General features: G+C 30.4%; 1 protein-coding gene across 2 annotated transcripts in view; it reads left to right on the forward strand.

Annotated features, from left to right (window-relative positions):
• LOC123302418 overlaps positions 1-25,138 on the forward strand; it is a 68,762-nt gene extending 43,624 nt beyond the window's left edge. Inside the window, exons 1-3 of one of the 2 annotated variants that reach the window (XM_044885346.1) lie at positions 7,413-7,650; positions 10,896-11,054; positions 24,640-25,132. In XM_044885346.1, the coding sequence (XP_044741281.1) occupies positions 7,596-7,650; positions 10,896-11,054; positions 24,640-24,752 (327 nt within the window). In that variant the 5' untranslated portion in view covers positions 7,413-7,595 and the 3' untranslated portion in view covers positions 24,753-25,132. Of the gene's footprint in view, positions 1-7,412; positions 7,651-10,895; positions 11,055-24,639 lie in introns of those variants that run through there. The other variant, XM_044885347.1, reaches the window with a different exon arrangement.
• Positions 25,139-25,349: the final 211 nt, after the last annotated feature.

Here is a 25,349-nt window from a genome sequence, read left to right on the forward strand (position 1 = left end):
ACTGCCATAACGTGAAGCATTTAATAGACATTCAGAAACGCATCTTTATTGCAAATATCGAGTACTTCGAGTGAATTTTTTGCACCCCGCCCGGCAATGCGTTTTCATCAAAGTTGAACTTCACCGACCCGAATGTCAAGTGGAAATCAAATCGAATCATCGTGCAAAATTAAATATTCTAGTTCAAAAAGCCAAGCAAGAGTTTTCATCAAAATTTTATTGAGAGAGAGACAATGATGATTCAAAATTCGATCTATAATCTTTAACTGAATCAGTCTTTATATCCGAACGTTGAGTATGTTATGACGCGAACCTTGGCTTCCTCACTTCAATATCGTATTCATGGATCGCTGATGATTTTGAAAATTTTTCTGAACTCCTTTCCAACGTTGCGTCTTCTTTCAATCAAAATATGTTTCGCAGCATCAGCTAGTTCAACCTCGTCAAAATCCAGGTTGTCTGTTTGAAGTTCTCGACTCAAAAACAAAGTCAAATAATGCACCGAACTCAAAATATGCATGAATATCTGACTCATCAGGGTAAATGCGTCTCATAATTTACAGGACTATATTGTTAGTTCAAAATTTATGTGAACAGATTCTCAATAGGAAGGGCTTTGACCCCCAAAACCCCTCCCTTACGCACGGGCCTGTTTGCGGCTATATGATTTAAAGCGTAACTTTTTAGTTTTAGCCCCCGCGCTATTCGGGTGATGGGGGTTTATATCGTAAAGTAAATCAGATAACTTTAAAAGGTCAAAATGCTAAAAAAACACGAAATTTAAGATATTTTTATTAATGAACTCCTTTATGCGCCCCCCTCCCTTTAGGGGGTCTAAAGGACACTCAAAATGTAATAGACCATTTTTTTGCAAGTTAAAAAGTCAAGAATTTTAATGACGTATAAGGGAGTTTTTGGAATAGCATGATCTCAAATGTTCAGCCAGAATGTTTATTTTGTTACCCTTCTCCCTCTTTTAGCCCACATAAGTAGACCCTATAAATAAATAATACCATTTTAATAAAAATTTAAGCCTTTTTGAGGCATCTAAGGGAGTTTTTAAAGTCGCTGCTCTTGAATTTATGATCAAATTGATTCAATTTTTACCCCCCCCCTCCCCTTCTCTCTTTTGACTAACATAACTGTAGATCCCTTAAATAAATTATACCACAAACATACCTTAATTAAATTTTTAAAAAGGTCAAATTACCAAAAAAATGATATTCTTTGTTTCGGAAGTCAACTTATGTAAGCTAAAGTTGTTCATAAGTTCGAGATCAGTGACTTTAAAATCTCCCTTACATGCTTTAGTAAGGCTTAAATATTCAAAAAATTAGTATTTTTTATTTCTTGGGACTACTTATGTGGGCTTAAAGAGGGGGGAAATAAACAATGGACATTTTGATATAAAATTAGCCCATTAACCCCTTTACCCTTCTATTCGAAATCCCTTATATAGATCTCGATTACACAATAATATTTTCAATAACATGCATTCTTAAACAAACAAATTATTGAAATTACTATTTCATGCAAAAATATCGCGTTTTGTGCAATAAGTCAATAAACGTGTTAAAGGAACACAGGGGAGACAAAATATCATACTAAAAGAAGTTCAAAATTCTTTAATGATTCTCGATTTTTCAATATAATTTTTATTAACGTAAAATTAAAATTTAATGTAATTCGAAGATTGAATTTTTTGACAAATAAAGTTTATTTTTATATTTTTTCTTCTAGAATTTCAGACGATACCTCAAAAACTATACTCTAATTGGTCAATGTTTAAGCCATTTCAAAATACGCGGTATTATTTTATGTCTAATAGTGTTTTTCGTTGTTATTACATTGGTATTGCATATCACTAACCATGTATAAACACTTCTAACTCGGCTTGTACTAAATACAGACGCATTTTAACTTATGTAACCGGACGATCATCTAAATCGTCCGGTTCCTTCATAATGTAATTTTTTTAATTGTATTCAATCTCTAATTTCTGCAGGAGAATCATATTCTCTCCAAACTAATTTCGAATCAGTTTTTCAAAATCCTCCCTCGAAATAAAATCTAGTCAAAAATGTAACATAATTTATTTACTAGCACATTAAGGCTGCAAATTAAACAAAAATATTAAAGTTTATTGATTTTTCGTGTCTGGGAAACATATTAATATATTATTTCCTCACAAATATATTTAAAAATCCATACCCAGAATTAGTTCCTAAGGTTTTATATCAGGATCCTGTTCAATGTAAAACAAGTGAATATTCAATATTCTATACGCCGGGCAAAATTTTCGAAATTCTTTCTGCTGAGGCAATTGTACCTGTAGAAGATAGGAAGAATACCGCCTATCCTTTTGCACCTAGCGTGTTGCTTAATTATCTCGGCAAAATCAGTGGATGAAATCCAGTTGTAATCAGTCGAGTTATCAGAATCCTGGTAAAATATTTAATTACGAAATAAATAAAATGGGATGGCAAATTTATTCGGATTTGGCACACACTGGTTTATAATCTGAGTGAATACATAGAATTCTTTGTTTTGTTTCGGACCCAATTCTGAAGTCCATGCATACAGACACTCTCAGTTTCCTACCGCTTGATTTCGCTACAATGGCTAAAAATCTAAAACATTAAATATTTTAACCATTCTACTTAACATAAGCTAAAAGACGTTCATAAAATGTCCAGCTAAAATCAGATTCAGTTTCGTCCTTAATTTTTAAAACAATCAACCTTAATACTGATTTTTAGTTAATTCAAAAATAAAATTGTAATTCTTAAACTTAAGGTAATACGAGCGCCAAGGCAACTTAAGACTTGTGGTTGAAATTATTTGTACCTTATTTTCAACTTTCATAATGAATTTTGTTATAACTTCATGAATGTAGTCGAAGAATAAGAAGAAAATTGTTCGATATTTGCCTTGATTTCACTAAGAATGGATTACATGGAATTCCTATCTCAGCGGATTTTCTGAAGTTTATAAGTCTGTAGATATAGTCATAGAGGTAGAAGATACTGTTCACTATCCTGTCGAGTTTCTACACACACTCAACCCACCGGGAATACCACCTCATATTCTTCATCTAAAAACCAATAATGTTGTTGCGTAATTTAAATCCTCCAAAATTGTGTAAAAGCACCAGGCTACGAGTAAAAACCATGCAAAGAAACGTTATCGAAGCAACAATTTTTACAGGAAAGTATGAGGGTGAAAGTGTATTCATTCCGAGAATCCTTTTGATTCCATCGGACTATCATTTTGAATTTAAGCGTTTGCAGTTTCCAGTAAAATGTTGCTTTGCGATGACTTTCAATAAAGCACAAGGTCAGAGTTTTAAATTAGCCGGTGTTACGAAGTGACTGTTTTTCTTATGGTAAATTTTTTCGTGGTGTAGACCTACTGGGGATCCCGCCACAATAAATAAGGGAAACGCATCCTAATACACAGTACCTCATGGATGATGTGGAAATCTGTATATTCACTGATTGGCACTATTCCATTTAAAATTTGAAAAATTTACAATAAATATCAAATCGAAATTAAACATTTCGTTAATAAAACAAGTGTAGATTCACATTCAAATGGTTAGAGTGCCCAGCAAAGCGGGCGGGAATCAGCTAGTGTATATATATAAGAAATCTCCATTACCCCATAACTTGTGTTCTAAGGGTAATGATTGTGATTTATAATGCACTCTCGCCCCTTCCCATTTGTCCTTCAAAATAGCGATATATAGAAAAATGACAACAAACTAAACAATCATTCTGTAAATCCCACCGGGAAACCGCGAACACAATATAAACAACAACATATGATAAAATAAACAACATTTGGATTGGACAACCTTGCATGAAGAAATAAAAGAATAAAAAAATTCCAATATTTTTAATAAATATTATTTATATTTTATTATTGTAAACAATTCATACACCATAGTACGGAAGCCTGAATGCCTCACAATTAATCTATGAGAAAGTGACGCTACACTAGCTTATTTTTTAAATGTGTACTACCCACAAGTATAAAACCAACTTTTAAAAAGTTACTAGTTCACTTTCAACAAGTGCACTTGTCATGTGCAGATTTAACTATTTTGTCATGTGCAAATTTCTAATTATAACGTCATAATAAACATTTAATAACACTTTTAAAGGTTCGAAATGTGCAGATGCAAAAGAAATTCATCAACAATTAAAGCATATTATATTTTTTTAAATAATACTTAAAGAAAATTTTGAACTATCTACATAAGATAAATTATAAACATTATCATATTATTATTAAATTCGGACAAATAATTATTAATAATTCCAAACAGTTTCGGTAGTGTCTAATTAAAGGATAATCATCACCGACTGACATCTTCAAAAAGGTTCGTTTCCATAATACTCCAGGACACAAGTGCACTTGTTGAAAGTGAACTAGTGGCTTTTTAAAAGTTGGTTTTTTACTTGTGGGTAGTAAACATTTAAAAAATAAGCTAGTGTAGCGCCACTTTCTCATAAATTGATTGTGAGCCATTCAGGCTTCCGTACCATAGTACTGTATGAATATATAGTATACAATATACAGAGTGTTTAAAAATAAAGTTCTTATTTTATGAGATTACTACGCAAAAAGAACACATCTAAAGGAGTGAGACTCAGCTTTGAATCTAGGGGAGGGGGTGGTTGACAAACCGGTGCACTTGCCCCAGAAATCATAATATAATGTGTTTGAAAAATATAAAAATAAACTTAGAGCAGTTAGCCATTTATTATATTAAAGATAAGCATCAAGTTTGAGGATCGACCTTATCGACTTTTTTAATGAAATATCTGATCCCGTGCGTTATTCTTTATACAATAACAAAATTTTCATATTTCCAAAAAACTGTGTTCACATAATAATGCACCAAAACAAAGCTTAAAGTTTAAAGAATTTATATATATTAAAAAAAAAATACATGTTATCGATCATTATCAAAAAATATTAACTATTAATCATAATTCACATTGTAATTTCCGTATGTTTCATTATGAGTATGATAACTTTAAAAATCATTAACAGATGTCGTTGACATCGGTTGACAAGTTTAATTAATATGTCACAAAAAATTATTTTTATAAAATAGACAATCGACTCGGAAAATTTTAAGAACCATAACTCGGCGCTTTAAACCGTTGTAACGTTGCCAAATCTATTATTTTCATTACGATACAAAAGATTTCTAGAGTATAATACGTCGATAATATAGGAATTATAACTACAATAACTAATCAAATGAATGATCAAAATACTATTTATTTTTTTGTAATAGAATTTTATGTATTATTAATTGTTATAAAATCAGTTTAATTATTATGATAAATTATGGTAGTGTATTAAATTTTGTCCGCTATTTAAAATTTTGAAAAAAAGATCGTCCGTTGACGACCCATATTACCTTAAAATGCGTAGTTTGTTTTTGAACACATCCTAAAAGTTCATCTAGTTAAAGAAAAAGGTGTCAATCACTTAAAATCTTTGAGATCCAACCTAACGATTGATATGGATTTCGCGTTCCTTAGATATGCGCAGTGAGCCGATTAAATATTCTAACGTTTAGAATATTTAATCGACTCACTGCGTTCATCTATTCACGTTCATCGCTACGTTCTTCCTCTATTCACTGAGTGAATTCTTGGAAAAGGTATATTAATTCTTTAACAAAATCAATTTACAATTTTGTTTTTCCGAATATAATCACAACTACTTAATAGTGATGTGCCGAATATTTGCAAATTTTTTAACACTCTCAAAAAAACGATGCGAATGTGTTTGAGAAAAAATCAATATCATTTTGTGAAAAAAATGCAAAATAATGGTATAGATGTTCATAAAATCATGTAATTAGTCCATTTCCGGTTGTCTGTCTGTCTGTCTGTGGATACGATAACTCAAAAATAAAAAGATATAGCAAGCTTAAATTTTTATAGCGTGGTTAAGAACGTAAACAGTGATACTAAGTTCGTAAATGAGCAACATAGATCAATTGGGTATTTTGTCCGTAGAACCAATCTTGTAAACCGTTAGAGAACAAAAGTTTAAATTGAACAACAACTTTTCGCACTGCACTGTTATATCAACTGTCCATAGTGAACTGGCTTATTATTTCCACAGCACTTTTACAGCATAGCTACACTTTTACGAATAGATCGTTTCCATGTTCTAATTTTGATATTAGTACTGTTATTTTACTGAACACGATATCAGACTACTTGCCAGTGGCAGATATAGATTCGATACCGGTCTAGGCAAGCTTCAAAAATCATTTCCTTTCGAGCTAAGGGCCTACAAAGCTTATACCTACATGAGATATTGATTTTTGGTTTCGGTTAGAAAACTATGAATGACCTTAGTTTTGATCATGTTGATCAAAAGTTCTTGTGGGCTCAACTCTCAAAAACCCTTCCCTTCCGAGCTACGGCAACATATAGGCATAACTTTTGAAGGGCCACAGCTCGGAAGAGAAAGATTTTTGAGGGTTAAGTTCATAAGAACTTTTGATCAGCATAATCAAAACTATCTTAATCTATAGTTTTCAAAAAACTTGATTCGAAATCAAAAATCAATATATTGCGCCCGAGGTCTTTTTTGTACTTTTTAAATTTTGTCACCCTAGGGTCAAACCAGGGGCGTAGCTACCGCCGTATCCGTCGTATCAATGATTCGTTGCCTCCGGACTACAGAGGCCCCTAACGTGTGTAAGCAAAAATTAGTAAAATGTTATGAACAAGTGATGAAATGAAACAAATGATTTGAAAACATGCTTAAAATCTGAAATTCAAAAAATGCATTCCATTAAGGAACTCATAGAATTATTGCTGATAAAATTCAATAACAGCATGCTTTCTATTCTTGACCCTTCCAGATACAACCGCAAATAACTATTTTTCAAAATTAAAACTGATAAAAAATAACCTAAGGACTTCGATGGAACAGGAAAGGCTATCAGACTTGTCACTATTGTCTATAGTGGCAGAAATTTTAGAAAAACTGAAATCATCTTCAGCTATGATTTAATAAATCAATTTGCCGAAAAAAAAATTTATAAAAATTATACACTTAATTTGAACGTTTGGTTAGCTCAATTTCTAGGAGAAAGTGCTAACTTATAATCAATAAATATTTAATTTAATTTTGATACAGGGCACCTCCAAGGCGAGCAACGCCACTGGGTCAGACGTCACAGCCGTAGGCATAAATCCATCACTTCTCTTTACAATATGAATTATTTTGAAACTCTCTGTATAAATACTATGTATATACTATATATTATTTAGCAAATGACCAATCAAATACATATTTTTTAATCACAATATATATTAAAATATTAAAATAATAATAATATTAATAATATTGTACGAATATTAATACGAACTTGTGCAAGTGACTTGTTAGTTGACAATAACAATATTAAATATTTTATACGGAATACAAAATCAAACATCACGAATTATGAATATCATGAGTGTTGTCCAAAGATGAGATATTAATTATTATTAATTAAAATAAACACTCTATTCGAACATTTTAAAACATTTCATATTTATTTATGAATAATGGCTGGAACTGGTGTTACGTCCACATCGAAAATTATTATTAAACTTAATGATCGTAAGTAAAATTCGAGAAAATTTGTGTTTTTATTATTTTTGTGTAAGTCATAGGTCAGTAGGTTACTATGTTTTTGTGATACAAGTGTTTTTTCAACGTGGTTTATTTTCTCTACTACGCATGAAGGTTGTTTTTGTGTTAACATGTGTTTGTTTGTGTATACAAAATTTATTTTGCATATGTGTGAAAATTCGTTTAAATAAATGAAAATAACAAATCATTGAGTTAATTGTTTAATTATATCGCATATTCTATGTCATTAAAAACGCACCAGTTAAATATTCTTAATGTTTATTAGCGAAGGTGCAAAACTTCGCAGACGGTTTAAATTTGAAACACCATCATAAATGAAATATAACAAATGAAAACAAACAATTGACTGAGTTAATTGTTGAAATACCATGTATAGACAGTGTTGATTACTCTGTCACATTATACATACATACATGCCACACACGTGATATTAAGGAAAAAATGTCTCAAACAAAAGTTGTTTATTTTATAAGGAACATTTTCTACATTTAAACTTTTGTTCTATCTCTAACGGTTTACAAGATGAAAACTTCGCTTGAAACATTTTTCTTTAACATCGTTGTTAACTTGCGAGGGCGAAAGTTAGTACATAACTTTGGTATACCATTTCTCCAAAACTATAAAAGATAGGGATTTGAAAATTTGAAGGTTACTTCAACTAGTGGTCTTGTAAAACATTGTGGAAAAACGATAAAATTTTCGAAATTCCATTCAATCTGGCCCTGGGTCTGCTGTTAAGTGCTCCTGATCGACGAATTGCTTCCTTACAACCGCTTTCCATCCAACGTTCAACTAGTAATTCGAGGGGAATTGTCTTCGAGATCACCAGCACCATTGTTTCGGAGACAGTGCGATAGGTACAGGTAGCCCGGAATGCGGTTCGTCTCTGTACTGAAGAAATTTTATGCCTGTTTTTTTCTATACTGATCTGATCATAGTGTTCGAATTATTGAGACTCTACTGTATTGTAAAAGACCAGAATATCTGTTTACAAAAAAAAAAAAAACAAATTAGGTTTTTTACGGTACACTCAGCGTGAAAATTTTATTCTTAATGAAGTAAAGAAATGAAATCCGTAAAAATTGTACAAAATTGTCTACCGAAACACTATTAATTAGTAGTTTTGACAGATTAAGAAATTTTTACCCGCTTATTTAACTCCCCCAACGTTGATAAGAAAAGTCTTCACGAAATGTCAAATAACGAAATGTCGTGACATTTCGTAAATTTTAAGTCATCGTTGAAGTGTTCGGGAATTTTTTTCCAAATATCCTCTCCTTCCGTTTCCGGTCTTTAAGGTCTATGAAAAACAAGGGAAAACAAACAATTGACTGATTTAATTGTTGACATACCCTTTTAATAAATTAGAAAAGTTTAAAAAACCAACACAATTATACAAATGGCGGCCGACATGACGTCATTTGTTTGGTTTTCGAAAATATTTTTTAGAAAATGTTTTCATTTTTCGAGAATCTTTCAAAAACCACTAGTTAAAGCTACCTGCAAATTTTCAACTCTCTATCATTTTATAGTTTTGAGAAAACCAATATTTGTTTCTAATTTGCACACTCACGGGTAAACAATGATGTTTACCCAAAAAGTGTTTCAAGCGAAAGTTTTTAATTTTTGTATAAGGAACATTTTTTATTTTTAAACTTTTATTCTATCTCTAAACATGGTGGATGTAACAGACCCAAGATCCAATTGACCTACGTTGCTCATTTACGAACTCAAACTTACTTTTTACGTCCTAAGCACGTTATAAAAATGTCTCTTTTAATAAAAATAGCATTAACGTAAGTTGTTATAAGCAATGGCTTTGGAAAATTATTATTAAACTTAACGATCGTAAGAAAAATTCGAGAAAATTTTTGTTTTTATTCTTGTGCGACGTTTCTTTTTGAAGTCATATTACTCTGACTGTTTTTTGTGTGATGCAAGTGTTTATATAACGTGGTTTATTTTCTCCATACTTCAGACTACAGAGAATTTTTTCTGCATTAAATTACAGGAGTTATTGTTTTATTTAAATAGATTCAGTATCACGTACTCTATTTTAAGGAAAACCGTTTTGAACTATATCTCCATAACCGTGCACATTAGAACAAAAATGGTAATAACCTCTGCTGTAGATAATTAAATTACCATAATTAGCAAAAAATGATTTGTCTTCTTACCTGCAAAATCTGCAAAAACTCCTTGACATTTTTTTTTACGATAAAAAAAATTTTGTAAAAAAGAAAACACTTTTGGCTTTAAGTGCACGGTTACGGAGTTATAGGCTGTAACGGTTTTTGTCAAAATGGCGGCATTTTTGCCCTCCAAATTTGTAAGGATTTTGTGCATTTACATTCAGAAGGTGATACTGAACCAATTTAAACAAAAAAATAACTCCTGTAATTTAGTGCATTATGGAGTAATGAGTTTCTATATTACCTGTAATACTACTAATCATGAAGATTTTTGGGTTTTTGACACATGTGTTTTTAAAATTTAGCATATGTGCGAAAAGTTGAATTTACGTTGATTTGCCAAAAGGTGATAAAAATTGAAATTTGACCAATATATTCCAAAACTTAAAGATACAAGCTTTCAAATCAGCTATAGAGATTCCGAATTTCATGATTTTTCGCGGAGACCCAGCTGTTTGAAATTTGGGTAAAATTTTGTGTAAAAATTATGTTTCTTTTATAAATTGCAGCAGTATGTACAGGGTGTCTAGCTAAGTTGGCTACATATGGAAAACTTTTTTATTATAAGGTTCACAAAAAAAAGTTCATTCTTTATAAAAAGGTCTTTTTCAAAAATATTAACATTCAGCTATTCACTTTTGACATCGAATATAAAGGGTGTCCATAAATTAAGAAAGTTTGATAGGAATGTTAATAGTCGTTTAGAAATATGGACCCTTTTGAAGAGATAATAAGAGAAACGGTTCAAGAAATCACTCCCGAGATATATAGGAGTGTATTTAAACAATTTCTTTGAGACTTTTCGCCGATAATTTCATTTATCAGCTCCTCAATTTCAGAGGCTGAGTGCATCTCCTTCATGCATACCATGCACTACACCAGACCATCACAACTATTAATTAAATTAATTTTGTTGCGGTAGCGAGAATTGAACCCGCTACCATATGCATATTTCGGACGGAATTGGAATGCAAAAAATAAAATATATAAAATTTTAATGTTTTTCATTTTTGTTTCCAGACACAATAGACACAACATCTGATGACAATGAAATGGACTCGGCTAGCAGTGGTCACACGAGACCACAATTATTACATCAACACTCTTGCGGGTCGGCAATACAACCGCCCACAACAAATGGTGTGGACAGGAAAGCCCTAAGACAAACTCTTTACAGTGGTAAGTATAATAAAAAAGAAATTTTTAAAAAAAATTTTATTATTATTACAAAATACATCAATGGCTTCATCAAACAGTTTATTTTATACTTACTTCATTATACAAAGTGTACCAAATACATTAAACAAAAACAAAGCGACACTTTTGAAGTGAAGCATCTTTGAGATCACCAATCAAAAACGAAATACCTACAGAGAGTGAATCGGTAAAAATATGTTACGTCATCACACTGGAATTTTACGCAACTTAATCGCTTTTTCTTCTTCTTCTAACTGTCTTCTTCTAAATATTAGCAATAATTTCATTTCCCATTCATAGGTGGCGCTTGTGTATTAAAATTTAACAATAGTTCTATTTCCCACTCACAGGTGGCAATTTATTTCCATTCTCCATAATCAGTTATAATGGTACAGGAGATCAGTTATAATGGTATGTCGTTCTTCTTGCTCTTTCAGTTAGAGCTTGGGCCATCTAACTGGCGGTAGCAGTTACGTTTAGTACTGCGCAGCCTACCTGTACAGGTAATAATCCTAAATTTTAAAAGTATTTTAGTATGTCTGTAATTTTAATATTATGTTATTTAAGTATACAAAAACCTAAAATTAAAAAAAAATTCAATTACATAAGATAATAAAAAAAAAAAAATGTTGACTGCTGCTGGATTCGAACTCGGAACTAGTAATCACTAAAATAATATAAAAATATTGGCGCCTTATCAACGGCGGCCATTTAACATACAAGAAATAATATAACATAAGATATATATAATACTAATTTCATTAGCGTTGCAATATTTTTCATAACTTTTTCGCTTTTATTCAAGGTTTAGCAACCGAATGAACGTCTGGCAAATTTATTTTAAGTTTTTGTATACTTAAATAACATAATATTAAAATTAGAGACATACTAAAATACTTTTAAAATTTAGGATTATTACCTGTACATTTAGGCTGTGCAGTACTAAACGCAACCACTACCGCCAGCCAGATGGCCCAAGCTCTAACTGAAAGAGCAAGAAGAACAACATATCATAAAATCAACCATAATAAAATTTGCTCCCGAAAACGTTGCGAGCTCCTATACTATAAATATTTGTAATTTATATGAATTTTGTTAAAATATATAGCGAGTGAAGTTTCACATGTATTTTTTGTTTAATTAAAAATACACAATATTTGTATGTACTTTGTTATCTTTGATCATCTTGGGTTCTACCATAGCTCATTTTAACGGTAAAAAAAAGTTAACTTGAAGATGTACTAACTCAATTTGCTCTAAAGGAGAAGTTTCGCCATAGAAATTAGATATTTCCATAACGACATCGGGTATAACAAGAAACCTGTAATAAAAACGAACTTGAATGATCTCGATTGAATTACTAGGTATATAAACACATATAGTTCAACGAGCTTGATACCCGCCAGCTTCATTGGCCTTAAAAGTAAAAACCACCGCTTTATAGCTTCTCACTTATCCTCCTTCCATAACACTCGACTTATGGTGATGTATAAGCTAATTTGTGTTTCATAGCAAAAATATTAATTTTACTGCTTATGATATATGGTAAGACAAATTTGAACGTAAAATTTCTTTTTTTGTATTAGTTTTTGTCGGCTGTCTGTTTTCACTTTTGGCTTTTGTTGACTTTAACACATTTTCATAGGCGTATAATAAATTTTAAGGTCAGTTTTGATGACGAAATTCAAATATGTCGTAACGGGTAAAATGATTCTCTTTATATAAGCTAAAATGATCACTATTTTGTGTGTTAAATGATAATAGATACAATGATCTCCATCATGTAACGGGTCTTGAATGTGTTGATTTAGATGAATTTACCAGTTATTTTTGTTTTCATACTAATCGTTGATGCAATGTAAAATAATTGTTAATATTTTTTTTGAGCTGTTTGATAAAAAATGCAATGGGATCGTTTTACTCAGTATCCTTACAAGGTCGGTCAAAACGATCCCTTTTGAGAAACATCGAATAGTTCTAAAAATTTGAACAGATCAAAAGAAATTTACATACCAATATTGTAAAAGTTGAATAAGGAGCTCGAAAATATTTCGACGTTGTACATATGTCGAAATTGTATGTATTTTTTCTTAGGAGGATCATTTTAGACCAACTTTCCGTACTATAAAAATACCCTGAATCTTAGAATGTATTGAAGTAGTAGCGCATATTCAACCTCACATATTTACCCTTAAAGTGGGCCGTGGCCACTTTGGCCAGAGCCCAACAGGGCAAAGGATAACGTTATATGCTAGCGAATATTGTGTATTTCTAACGAATCAAACGATTTTTGTTTGTTTGTTTACATGAATATTTAATGAATACATATTCGTTAACCAAGTATTTATCCTACCAAAGGCCTTGAAGGTTCGTTCCTTTGAATATTTATCCTAGGAAAGGCTGTGATATGTAAATCCCACTTTATCATTCGTTACTAATTGCGTTTCTGTAACTAGTTCTGTAAGTTTGGTAGTATTATTCAATCAGGGTCGTATTTTGATATTCGGCTTACTATGAATAATTCGACCGGCCGAATAATTCATCTTTTTATACCATGTATATGAAATATATCAAGGTATACTAAGTTTAGTCCCAAGTTTGTAACGCTTAGAAATATTGATGGTATTGTCTGTCCGTCTGTCTGTCGACACGATAGCTCAAAAACAAAAACTTCAAATATCAAGCTGAAATTTTTATAGCGTGTTCAGGGTATAAAAAGTGAGGTCCAGTGCGCGTAAATGAGCTTCATAGATCAATTAGGTCTTGGGTCGTAGGACCCATTTTGTAAACAGTTAGAAAAGTTTAAATTTGAAAAATGTTGTAAAAAAATAAACAACTTTTGTTTGAAACATTTGTTCGAAAACATGAAGGTTTACCCGTGAAGGCGCAAATTATATAGTATGTAATTATTATATGGGAATATCAGTTAAGTGTGTAAGTATGTATGTTTGGCTATCTTTCTTTACTTATATGGCGTAAATAAACAAACGATTACGTAATCAACACTGTCTTATTTCAACACATAACTCATTCAATTGTTTGTTTTCACTTGTTTTCTACTAAGAGCTAATTTAGTGACTATCTAAACTGATCTATATCCAAGGAAATATAAAGATCCGGCCGTTTAAAGACTGGAATACCAAAAGGTTGGATTGGACACCCTAACCAAACCATAATGATCCTCCTTTTTACAACTGGAATACAGAGCCTAGATAATCGGAAACGTTCAGTAATCGGTCACACTTTTCGCCCTCCACCCGCACTTTCCACGCACCTCGCTATGAACCACTCAAACATGATATCGTTTGGTTGTATATACATCTAATATGATTCGTTATTAAGATTCTAAGAATACAATTACTGGAGTAAATCTAAGCAAAAAAAGGCTGTTATATGGATTAAAAGTTCGAGCAACGAAACTTTGGGGTTTTTCTTTTCACATCAAAATAAGTATTTTTTGAAATTTTTTACTTTCCCGGAGTGGTGCAACATGTTTAAAAAACAAAATGGCGTCAAAAATGAAATTTTTTTCAAAAATTTTATCATTTTTATTTTATATTCGCAAAAGGAGGCATCGGTGCATATCCAAATTTGGTAGGTTTGTAGTCCATGTTAAGAACTACTCCTCATAATTTTTTGGTGGGGTTTCGTCCCTTCCCCTCCGAGTTATATATATATGTATACATACATATGGTAAAACAGTTCATTTGACTATAACTTGAAAAATATTCGATTGATTTTAATGAAACTAATATCAATAGTAGGTTTTATTACTTACAACTTTCGGTTAAAATTTTAGCGAAATCCGTTAAATAGTTCGGCCAAAATTTCCAATTTAGGGAATTGTTTAAAATGGCTGCTATTTTATGCCATTTTGTCCTACGAGGTTAAATTTTTTTTTAAATTGTAGCATTTTTTATTATCTTTCGATTTTATAATAAGTGGCTTACCCGTAAAATGACTCCTTGATCCATATTTTTGCGAAAAACGGAAAATTTAGCACTTTCTGGAAATAATTATTTGGGGGGTGTATGGACTGGCTTTGGGGGGTGTTTTTTGCTTTGGCATGAGAAAACTATTTTTAAAAGAGGTCTATATGGTTTAAAGCAAAATTTTTAAGTTTTAACCCCCGCGCTGTAAGGGGGAAGGGGTGTATGAAATAAATGTGTCTTAAAAGATTTTAAAAAGAGGTCAAAATAGTTTAAAATGCTAAAGTAACCCAAAATTTTAGATGCTTTTATTAATATAGCACTTTTTACAACACCCACCCCTTTCCCTCCCGCTTTCATATTTTTTGCAAATTCAAAATTTTTATGACGTATAAAGAGGTTTTGGGGGTCGCTGATCTCGAATTTTGCAATAGATTATCAAAAACAATTGTAATATTTTTAGGGGGTGTACTTATTTGGGCCAAAAGTTCGAGATCAGCGAACCCTATAGATTTCGCTAAAATTTTAACCGAAAGTTGTAAGTAATAAAACCTACTATTGATATTAGTTTCATTAAAATCAATCGAATATTTTTCAAGTTATAGTCAAATGAACTGTTTTACCATATGTATGTATACATATATATATAACTCGGAGGGGAAGGGACGAAACCCCACCAAAAAATTATGAGGAGTAGTTCTTAACATGGACTACAAACCTACCAAATTTGGATATGCACCGATGCCTCCTTTTGCGAATATAAAATAAAAATGATAAAATTTCTGAAAAAAAATTTCATTTTTGACGCCATTTTGTTTTTTAAACATGTTGCACCACTCCGGGAAAGTAAAAAATTTCAAAAAATACTTATTTTGATGTGAAAAGAAAAACCCCAAAGTTTCGTTGCTCGAACTTTTAATCCATACACAAGGCGTAATTTCACTCTACTAAATAGCACGTATTTAAGGATGTTCCAGCATGGTATTTGCAGTTTCTATGTTAAAGCAATGGTACAATTTTTTTTTCGACAGAATTTAACGAAAAATTAAATTTAAGAATTTAATAATGCTTACTATTAATTCCCAAAGTTTCAGAAATTTTGACCGTTTAAAATGGGAAATAATTATGCCAACGTCCCAATTTCGATCAATTTACGTCAAAATTAATATCTCGAAAGTGAAAATTAATTTCTAAATTTTTTTTTTAGAATTGTATTGTATAAACATTTTTTTCTAATTTTTCTTCAATATATAATAATATCATAAAAAATAGTTGGAGAGACCGGACATTTTACATGCTTTAAATGGGACATGACCCTCAAAATCGCGAACTTTGTCTTTAAATATCTCGCGATCTAAACGGTCAAAAATTATGAAATTTTAGGAATTCATAAATAAAGCTATTATAAACCCGAGAAAAAAAATTCGGCCAAATCTGTCGAAAAGTGATTTCATGCTGTACTACCTTAATGCTGTGTTCTTGTACAGTTCTTGTTTAAATGCATACATTTCGATGCTGTCAAGATTATCTCTTGAAAGAGAAATTGTTACTAGGAGCTTTTCGTTCTGCTATCCAGCATTCTACACATGGCAATATAAGTAATGGCATCTGACGGTTAGAAAAGTAAAGCACAAATGTAGTGCTTGTCTATTGTGCCTTTTAGGAGTCATAAAATTATATTTGTAATTAACTTTTCATTTATTAAAAATTAAAAGTTATTTTTCCATTTAATTTTCTTCCTGTGATTGAATGCGGTTTTTCTTTGAAATCTGGTTATTGCAAATAGAGCACTGTGAAACTAATTTAATTTTTATTACTACTTCCTTTATTAATAATTCCATATTGAATTAAGGGCGTTCATTACACATAGAAATGCTTTCTAAAACGTTTTAAAACTGTTTATTAGAACATAACAAAACTGTATGAGTTTTTTCACATTTTTATATCATGTACATACGAAATATATCAAGGTATATTAAGTTTAGTCCCAAGTTTATAATGATTAAAAATATTCATGCTACGAACAAAATTTTGGTATAGGTGTTCAGTTGGCAAGCCAATTCCATAAGGAATTGAGATACTTCATTAGCAGTTCATCCTAATAATAATTAATTTAGTTTGATTATTATTACTATTGATTTCAAAAAAAATATTTGGTTCAATTGAAGAAGTGTGTTCAACTAAAACTGATTACTTTTGCAACAATATAAAAAAAAATTTTTATGCAACCGTTAGTAGCTTTGGCTTAGAAGCGAAAGCATTTGACGTAAATTCGATTCGATTTGTATATCAAGTCTCTGACTTCTATATGTTATTTCTTTGATTATTTTCTACAATTAATTAATTGAATTCGGTTTTTAATATTCGTAAATTGTTCGGAAAAATATATTTTTATTAACCTGATCTATCTATTATAAATGTGAAATTTTGTGGTGATGTATGGATGTGTCAACTAACTATAACTGCTTACCCGTAGGTATATATATTAAACATATAGGAACATGTCACATTTGAGAGTTACAATAATTATACCATGTATATATGAAATATACATAGTATATTAAGTTTAGTCCCAAGTTTGTAACGCTTAAAAATATTGATGCTACGAACAAAATTTTGGTATAGGTGTTATAGAATCACCTAATTAATCCATTTCCGGTTGTACGTCCGTCCGTCCGTCCGTCTGTGGACACGATAACTCAAAAACGAAAAAAGATATCGATCTGAAATTTTTACAGCGTATTCAGGACGTAAAAAGTCAGGTCAAGTTCGTAAATGAGCATCATAGGTCAATTGGGTCTTGGGTCCGTGGGACCCATCTTGTAAACCGTTAGAGATAGAACAAAAGTTTAAATATAAAAAATGTTGCTTATAAAAAAATAAAAAACTTTTGTTTGAAACATTTTTTTGTAAACATCACTGTTTACCGACGAGGGCGTTAATTAGGTGCAAATTTTATAGTATGTATTAATATAGGAATATCAAAGTGAATATCTTTTGTTATTTACGTGACGTCAAAAAAACAAACGATTGCGCATCAACACTTGCGCATTATATGAGAATATCAGTTAAATATGTCAGATATGTATGTATGTGAAATGTGACAGAGTTATCAACACTGCCTATACATGGTATTTCAACAATTAACTCAGTCAATTGTTTGTTTTCACTTGTTTAAAACTTAACTTCAATTTTCTCACGCAGTAGGTTTAAAAAAAGCTACATAGTTACTTTGATTCCGACTGACTTGTGTGAATAATAATTCTCTTGACTCAATTTCAAAATTCCGCCCGGAGTTTTCAAGGTTTCATGAATTTTTCTCAGTGTATACAATTATAGATCAAATGATATATGATTACGAGCCATCACACACAATACATTGTCTGAAGACTCTTTCTTTGTCTTTTACATAAGAACGTCCATCAAAACCCATCTTACTTCAAATATTTTAAATGGCTAACGAGATGGTTGCCAAACTGTATGTGTGTGCATATACCTACAATAAAAAGTTGGTATACAATATTGCCAGATTTGTACTAGCTTCGCGTTCCTTCTTTTCTTTCATAACTTTTGCCCCTCTGAGTGATCACTCTTAGGAACGTTTTTAAGATAGTTGTGTTGGTATGGACAAAGTCAGGGCCGGATTTAAAATTCTGCCGCCCTATGACTGAAATTTTATTTTAATAGTTTTGATATCTTATTGGAAATAAATTAATTAAACTATTTTAATAGTTTTCACTTAAATTTCCTATATTATAATATACAAAATTTTAATTTGATACATAATGCATAAATTATATTTCTTGAAAGATAAAATGTTTATTTAAAAGAATTACACTTTTCAAATTTTGCCGCCCTAGAAAATTTGCCGCCCTGGGCACTAGCCCCGATTGCCCCTAGTGTAAATCCACCACTGGACATAGTGTCAAGAAATTCCAAATTTTTGTACTTATTAAGAAGTGCAACAAAATTAAATAAAATATCATGGTAAAAAAGAAAAAATTAATGCGTCTTTGAAATTTTCTATAATTGTTTATTAGGCTGTAAAAACTTCGTAAAAAAGTCGACCTCTTAATCAGTTTTTTACAAATTTTAAAAAACTATGTATTAAATAAATAAAAAAAGTTCAAAAAAACTCCGACTTTCCGACTTTCTAGCTTCAAAATTGATTGAGATATAAAAATTTTAAAATGGAATTTTTTTGCTCAAAAAATTGGCTGATTTATTGAAATATATGTTGTATATGTTAAAATACTATGTATAGACTGTGATAATTACTCTGTCACATTACACATACATACATACATGTCACTCATACATGACTGATATTCCCATATAATACATACTATACAATTTGCGGCTATTTTGCGTCTTCACGGGTAAACAGCTTGATATATCTTTTCGTTTTTGAGTTATCGTGTTCACAGGCGGACGGGCGGACGGACAACCGGAAATGGACTAATTAGTTGATTTTATGAATACCTATACCAAAATTTTGTTCATAGAATCAATATTTTCAAGCGTTACTAACTTGGGGCTAAACTTAGTATACCTTGATATATATTACATATATACATAGTATAAAAATTTATCAAAGCATATTGATATATATTACATATATACAGGGTATAATATTGCAACCCCTGGCATCCAACACTTTCTATACAGGGAATTTCAACAGTTAACACAGTTAATTGTTTGTTTTCACTCGTTTTTTAATTTTTTTGTTTGCATATTTAATAGTTAAGAAGGAATATCAAATCGCAAAGGATTAATTTCTCGAAGACCAATTTGAAGGGAATAAAAAATCATATGAACGCGAGATCATATAACCGAGGACAAAATGTACGGGAATGCATATCTCTAAAACGAAAAAAATTATCATGAAAACTAGCTCAGCTTATGTAACATATAAATATTTGGTACATTTTGTATACATATGTAAAAAAAAAACGTAAACTCTGAGAATACCTTGTTAACATCGAACACGGTAGAGAAGATACCTCTCAAACAGTTTTCACTGAATAAAAAACCCAACCACCTACAGTAAAAAACAGAGAGAGTGTACATTCTTCATTGATTCGAACTTTTATTTATTAAAAACGCTAGTGTAGATTTTATTTATTTTTATTTCATGTTTTTTTTTTTTTTTTTTTTAATTACTCTACGACGAGTTTAACAAAAACGATACAACAGTTTAAAAATATAAGTTGTTGGGAGAAAAAAAGTTCTATTTAAAAATAAATTTACAAAAATCAACTTACCTTTTTATTCGAAAGTTTAACCATATGTTAGACTTCACTAGGTGCTATAGATGCTGGTATTCGGAATGAATTCGGCCAGAATTTTAGGGTTCCGTACTTTGTCTATCATGAACTATTTCAAAGATTCTCAAACTTCACCAAGGCAATATTAGATTTAGGGTTGAAATTATATGTACCTTATTTTTATACCATGTATATGAAATATATCAAGGTATATAAGTTTAGTCCTAAGTTTGTAACGCTTAAAAATATTGATGCTATGAACAAAATTTTGGTATAGGTGTTCATAAAATCACCTAATTAGTCCAATTACGGTTGTCTGCCTTTCGTCTGTCTGTCTGTCTGTCCGTCTGTCATCTCGATTACTCAAAAACGGAAAGAGATATTAAGCTGAAATTTTACAGCGTGCTGAGGACATAAAAAGTGAGGTCGAGTTCGTAAATGAGCAACATAGGTCAATTGGGTCTTGGGTCCGTAGGACCCATCTTGTAAACCGTTAGAAATAGAACAAAAGTTTAAATGTAACAAATGTTCCTTATAAAAAAATAAACAACTTTTGTTTGAAAAATTTTTTCGTAAACATCACTGTGAGAGCGCAAATTGTATAGAATGTATTATATGGGAATATCAGTTATATATGTGTGACATGTATGTATGTGTAATGTGACAGAGTAATCAACACTGTCTATATTTCAACAATGAAGTCAGTCAATTGTTTGTTTTCACTTGTCAAATTTGATGATGAATTTTACTATAACTTCATGAATGCAGAAGAAAGTAAGAAAAAAATTGTTCGTAATCTGCTTTTTGAAATATCGAAAGCTAAATAATTAAACAAAATTTTAATTTTCGATATTTTGAAAGTTACTCCAGATATTGAAAACTTTTATTCTTAGTCTTATATTGTCAAGTTATAACATAATTCACCATCTTAATTAGTCGGGCACAACAGGTTTTTATTAAGGTTTTAACTTTAAATAGTTTTTTTTTTTTTTTTTTTTTAATTTCCACCGACTAATTTAGCAGAAATCTATGATATGCCTACTTTTGAAGTCATTTATTTATTTAAATAATGAAGCAACCCTCCTAAAATTTTCAGAATTATTTAAGACTTAATCCAATTTATAAAAAAATCAAGCTTTTATTTAAAATTGCCTTGGTGCTCGTACATCCTTAATAAGGGGTTTTCGTATAAAATCTATACCGACCCAAAAATTACGTAAATTCCAACACCTGTTTTTTTCCACATTTTATTTATGGCTGCTAAAGGACCGGAAAAAGTTTTTTGTTTCTTTAAAATTTCTCTCTTTAAAAGTCTTATACAAAAGTTGTAGGCATTACAAATATCTACAAACTGAGACCCAATGCGTTAAAATTAATTTTGTAGTTTTTTTACAAATTTCAAAAAAACGCTCAAAATTGCTGCTTTTCATTTAATTCTTTAAACAACGTTTAAAGATCGTTTTCTACACTTCACGGGGAAAAATCTTGGTTGCGTGTCTTAGTGGGACAGGAAAGATTATTCGGGCTTGCTTTAATGAACATCTGGACATCGATGATATTATCAACTTCGATGATATCATCAAAGCTTGAATTTGTTATACTGGCGTTTAATTTAATTTGAAGTTGTAAAAATTTCATCAAAATTGGTTCAGTAGTTTAGAGTTTAAATGTCACACCGTGATGTGTAAACAAACGTGATATATTTTGTAAACATCTTTGTAGAAATGCACTATATCGCTCATAAACGAGTTCATACTTCAATTCGCATTTGGCCAATTTTCGGGTGCTGTGTCATGCCCATCATTTTGAGGGCTGGATCCGCGGTAGAATGTAGTCTGACTATTTGATAGAATAGATTCAAGAAAAGAAATGCGATCCGAATTTAATTCCTAATAACAGCATTCATAACGTAATTAAATTAACGATAAAAATTGAAACACTTACACTGAATAAATGAATGGCAAAATACATATTTAAAAATGAAAACTAACTCCACATAATCGACATCAGAATTCGCACAAAAGACTAAATTTATATATTTACAAATTAAAATGTCTTACCTCATGAAATATACTTTACCAATTATTTATTACAAAAAGTAAAAACTTTATCAATCGCTTTAAAATTGTTGGCATTTTTTTTTTAAAACAATTTTAATGTTTAATTATTTATAAACATTCAAAATATTTTGATATTTCATCAAAGATTACATTGTTAATCGCGCGTTTTTACTTTATCAAACTGATGTTATATATGGTTTATCATTGGCTGTCTTTACAATACCTAAGTGTCATAGATATGAATGGTAAATACCATAGATATTCAAACAAAAAGTTTTTCAAAATGTTTATGAGCTACAATCTTTTATTAAGGATGTTTGGGACGTACAATAGGACGAGCAACTATACTGAAAACTAGCAATTCGTTTTGAAACATTCCATAAAGTGAATAAATAGCTTTATCAACTCACTTTTGGGTAGTGAATGTACATATGTATGCGTATAAGTAATAATTATAATCACTTTTATTTCTCTCTAACCAAATGTACTATTGCTGCTTGTATAGTAGAGTTCGTACAAAACGAAGTGGGCCCGAGCAAGAGAGAGTGTAGATACGAGTGCACATACATATACATCATACACTCTCTCTTGCTCGGTGCCACTTCGTTTTGTACGAACTCTATGTCTAAGCATTTATTGAATGTTTATAAACATGTGCAAAATTATTTCTATAGAGTTCAAATTTATATAATTCGAAAATTTGAAACGATCCGTAGCTTTTTATAATTATTAAAATGAATTTATCCTACTGAGTGAACAAATTTCCATAACTATAAAATTAAGGTAGTACCAGCATGAAATCACTTTTCGACAGATTTGGCCGAATTTTTTTTCTCGGGTTTATAATAGCTTTATTTATGAATTCCTAAAATTTCATAATTTTTGACCGTTTAGATCGCGAGATATTTAAAGACAACGTTCGCGATTTTGAGGGTCATGTCCCATTTAAAGCATGTAAAATGTCCGGTCTCTCCAACTATTTTTTATGATATTATTATATATTGAAGAAAAAGTAGAAAAAAATGTTTATACAATACAATTCTAAAAAAAAAATTTAGAAATTAATTTTCACTTTCGAGATATTAATTTTGACGTAAATTGATCGAAATTGGGACGTTGGCATAATTATTTCCCATTTTAAACGGTCAAAATTTCTGAAACTTTGGGAATTAATAGTAAGCATTATTAAAATCTTAAATTTAATTTTTCGTTAAATTCTGTCGAAAAAAAAATTGTACCATTGCTTTAACATAGAAACTGCAAATACCATGCTGGTACTACCTTAAAAGAAAAAATGTATATGAAAACACTTAACCTAAAAATAAAAAGTTCAAAATGTAAATCAAAAACAAAAAATTATCATGGTCTTAAATTTGTTTGACAGAAAATATATAATTATATGTAAAAAATTTTAACAACAACACAAACCACAAAGTTTATGTAAAAAAAAAGTAGGAAAACTATACTCCAATCATCTTAGGGATTCACATCGGAATCTAACGCAATAAAACGAACTTTTGAACGAACCTTTATTTTTATAATAGATACAAATGTTATCTCAAAACTCACATATGATCACGCGTGAGCGTCCTTAAGAAAACAACTGCATAATAGACGGATTCACGATTGACCATGTCTATTATGCGGTTTTTTCACTTAATTATTTATTAAATACTACTTTAATAATTATTTAATACCTTATATTTATAATTAATGACCCAGCACTGAAGTACGTTAAGTTGTGTGTTCCATCTTCTGCGCTCTTTATTTTACAACGGTTCAACGTACAAAAAAAATTCAGACAAAATTTGTTGAAAATTTTATCCTCTACAACTTTTATAATAAATGTTAATACGATTGAAGGCAAAAGAAACGAGATATTAAAAAAAAAACTAATTTTTGCGACCTTTGACCTTGTATATCCAAGGATGCGCACACGTGACCATATGTGACTTTTGAGACAACATTTGTACTATCAAAATAAAGGTTTGTACAACAATTCAGCTTATTCCGTTAGATTTCGAGGTTGACCACTTTTTTTCGCCAAAGATAATCGGGTTAATAGCAATTATAAAAGATTAGGCACAGTACATTGCAATGTATAATGAAGTAGGTATCTTTTGTCTTTTCATTCAATGAAAAAATCAGCCGAGTCTAACATAGGTATGGTTAAAATACAGTTTTATCGCATAAAATAAATAAAATAAAATTATGTAGTTTATTCGAAGCCACAACAAGACATGTTTTGTGCCCTAATCTTATTACTCACTTGACAGGTTTTCTAACAAATTATGATTTTTTTCAATTTCAGGTATTTTTTACAAACATCGGCGTACTATATTTGCATTGGGTTCATTTTTACGTATGCTACGATCAAGAAATTCCGATTACAATGCAATTAAGGGGGAACCAGATACGGAATAGTTAGAGCTTTATTTTTTAATATAATTTCTTTTTCTAGATAAAAATGATGAATTTATATAATAATTCACTTTCGTAAATGTCGAAATTAGTAATAATTTAGTAGTAACAAAAAATATATATTTAAAAAAAATAAAAATGACCCAAATCCATGTATGACCCAGACACAATCTCACAATCCAATTATAATATAACTACATATAAAAATATAACCCACTTATATAAATGTATGAAAACAATTGAATACTATGTTTAACCTCAAATTCTTTGAACATATTCACAATATTATGTCCCCTTCTATGCACTGTGTAACATTTGATGATTTTTTGTTCGTTAGAAAAATGACAATTTATCACAACGAATTTGAATTTTCTTTTGATTTGTGGTGGGTCATTGAATTTAAAATTTGGGTCAGTTTAGCAAAAAATTTGATACTTTCATAAAATACATTTGATACAAAACCAAAAAAAAAAAAATTTTTTTGAAAAAAAAATGAAAAAAAAAAAAACATTTATAAAGGATGTTCTTGTTAACAATTTTTACACTCGGTGCGAATAGAAAAGGATAGTGCTTTCTAGTATTATAAGACTATCTTTATCT

This window comes from Chrysoperla carnea, chromosome X, assembly GCF_905475395.1.
Source record: "Chrysoperla carnea chromosome X, inChrCarn1.1, whole genome shotgun sequence".
Classification (NCBI taxonomy): domain Eukaryota; kingdom Metazoa; phylum Arthropoda; class Insecta; order Neuroptera; family Chrysopidae; genus Chrysoperla; species Chrysoperla carnea.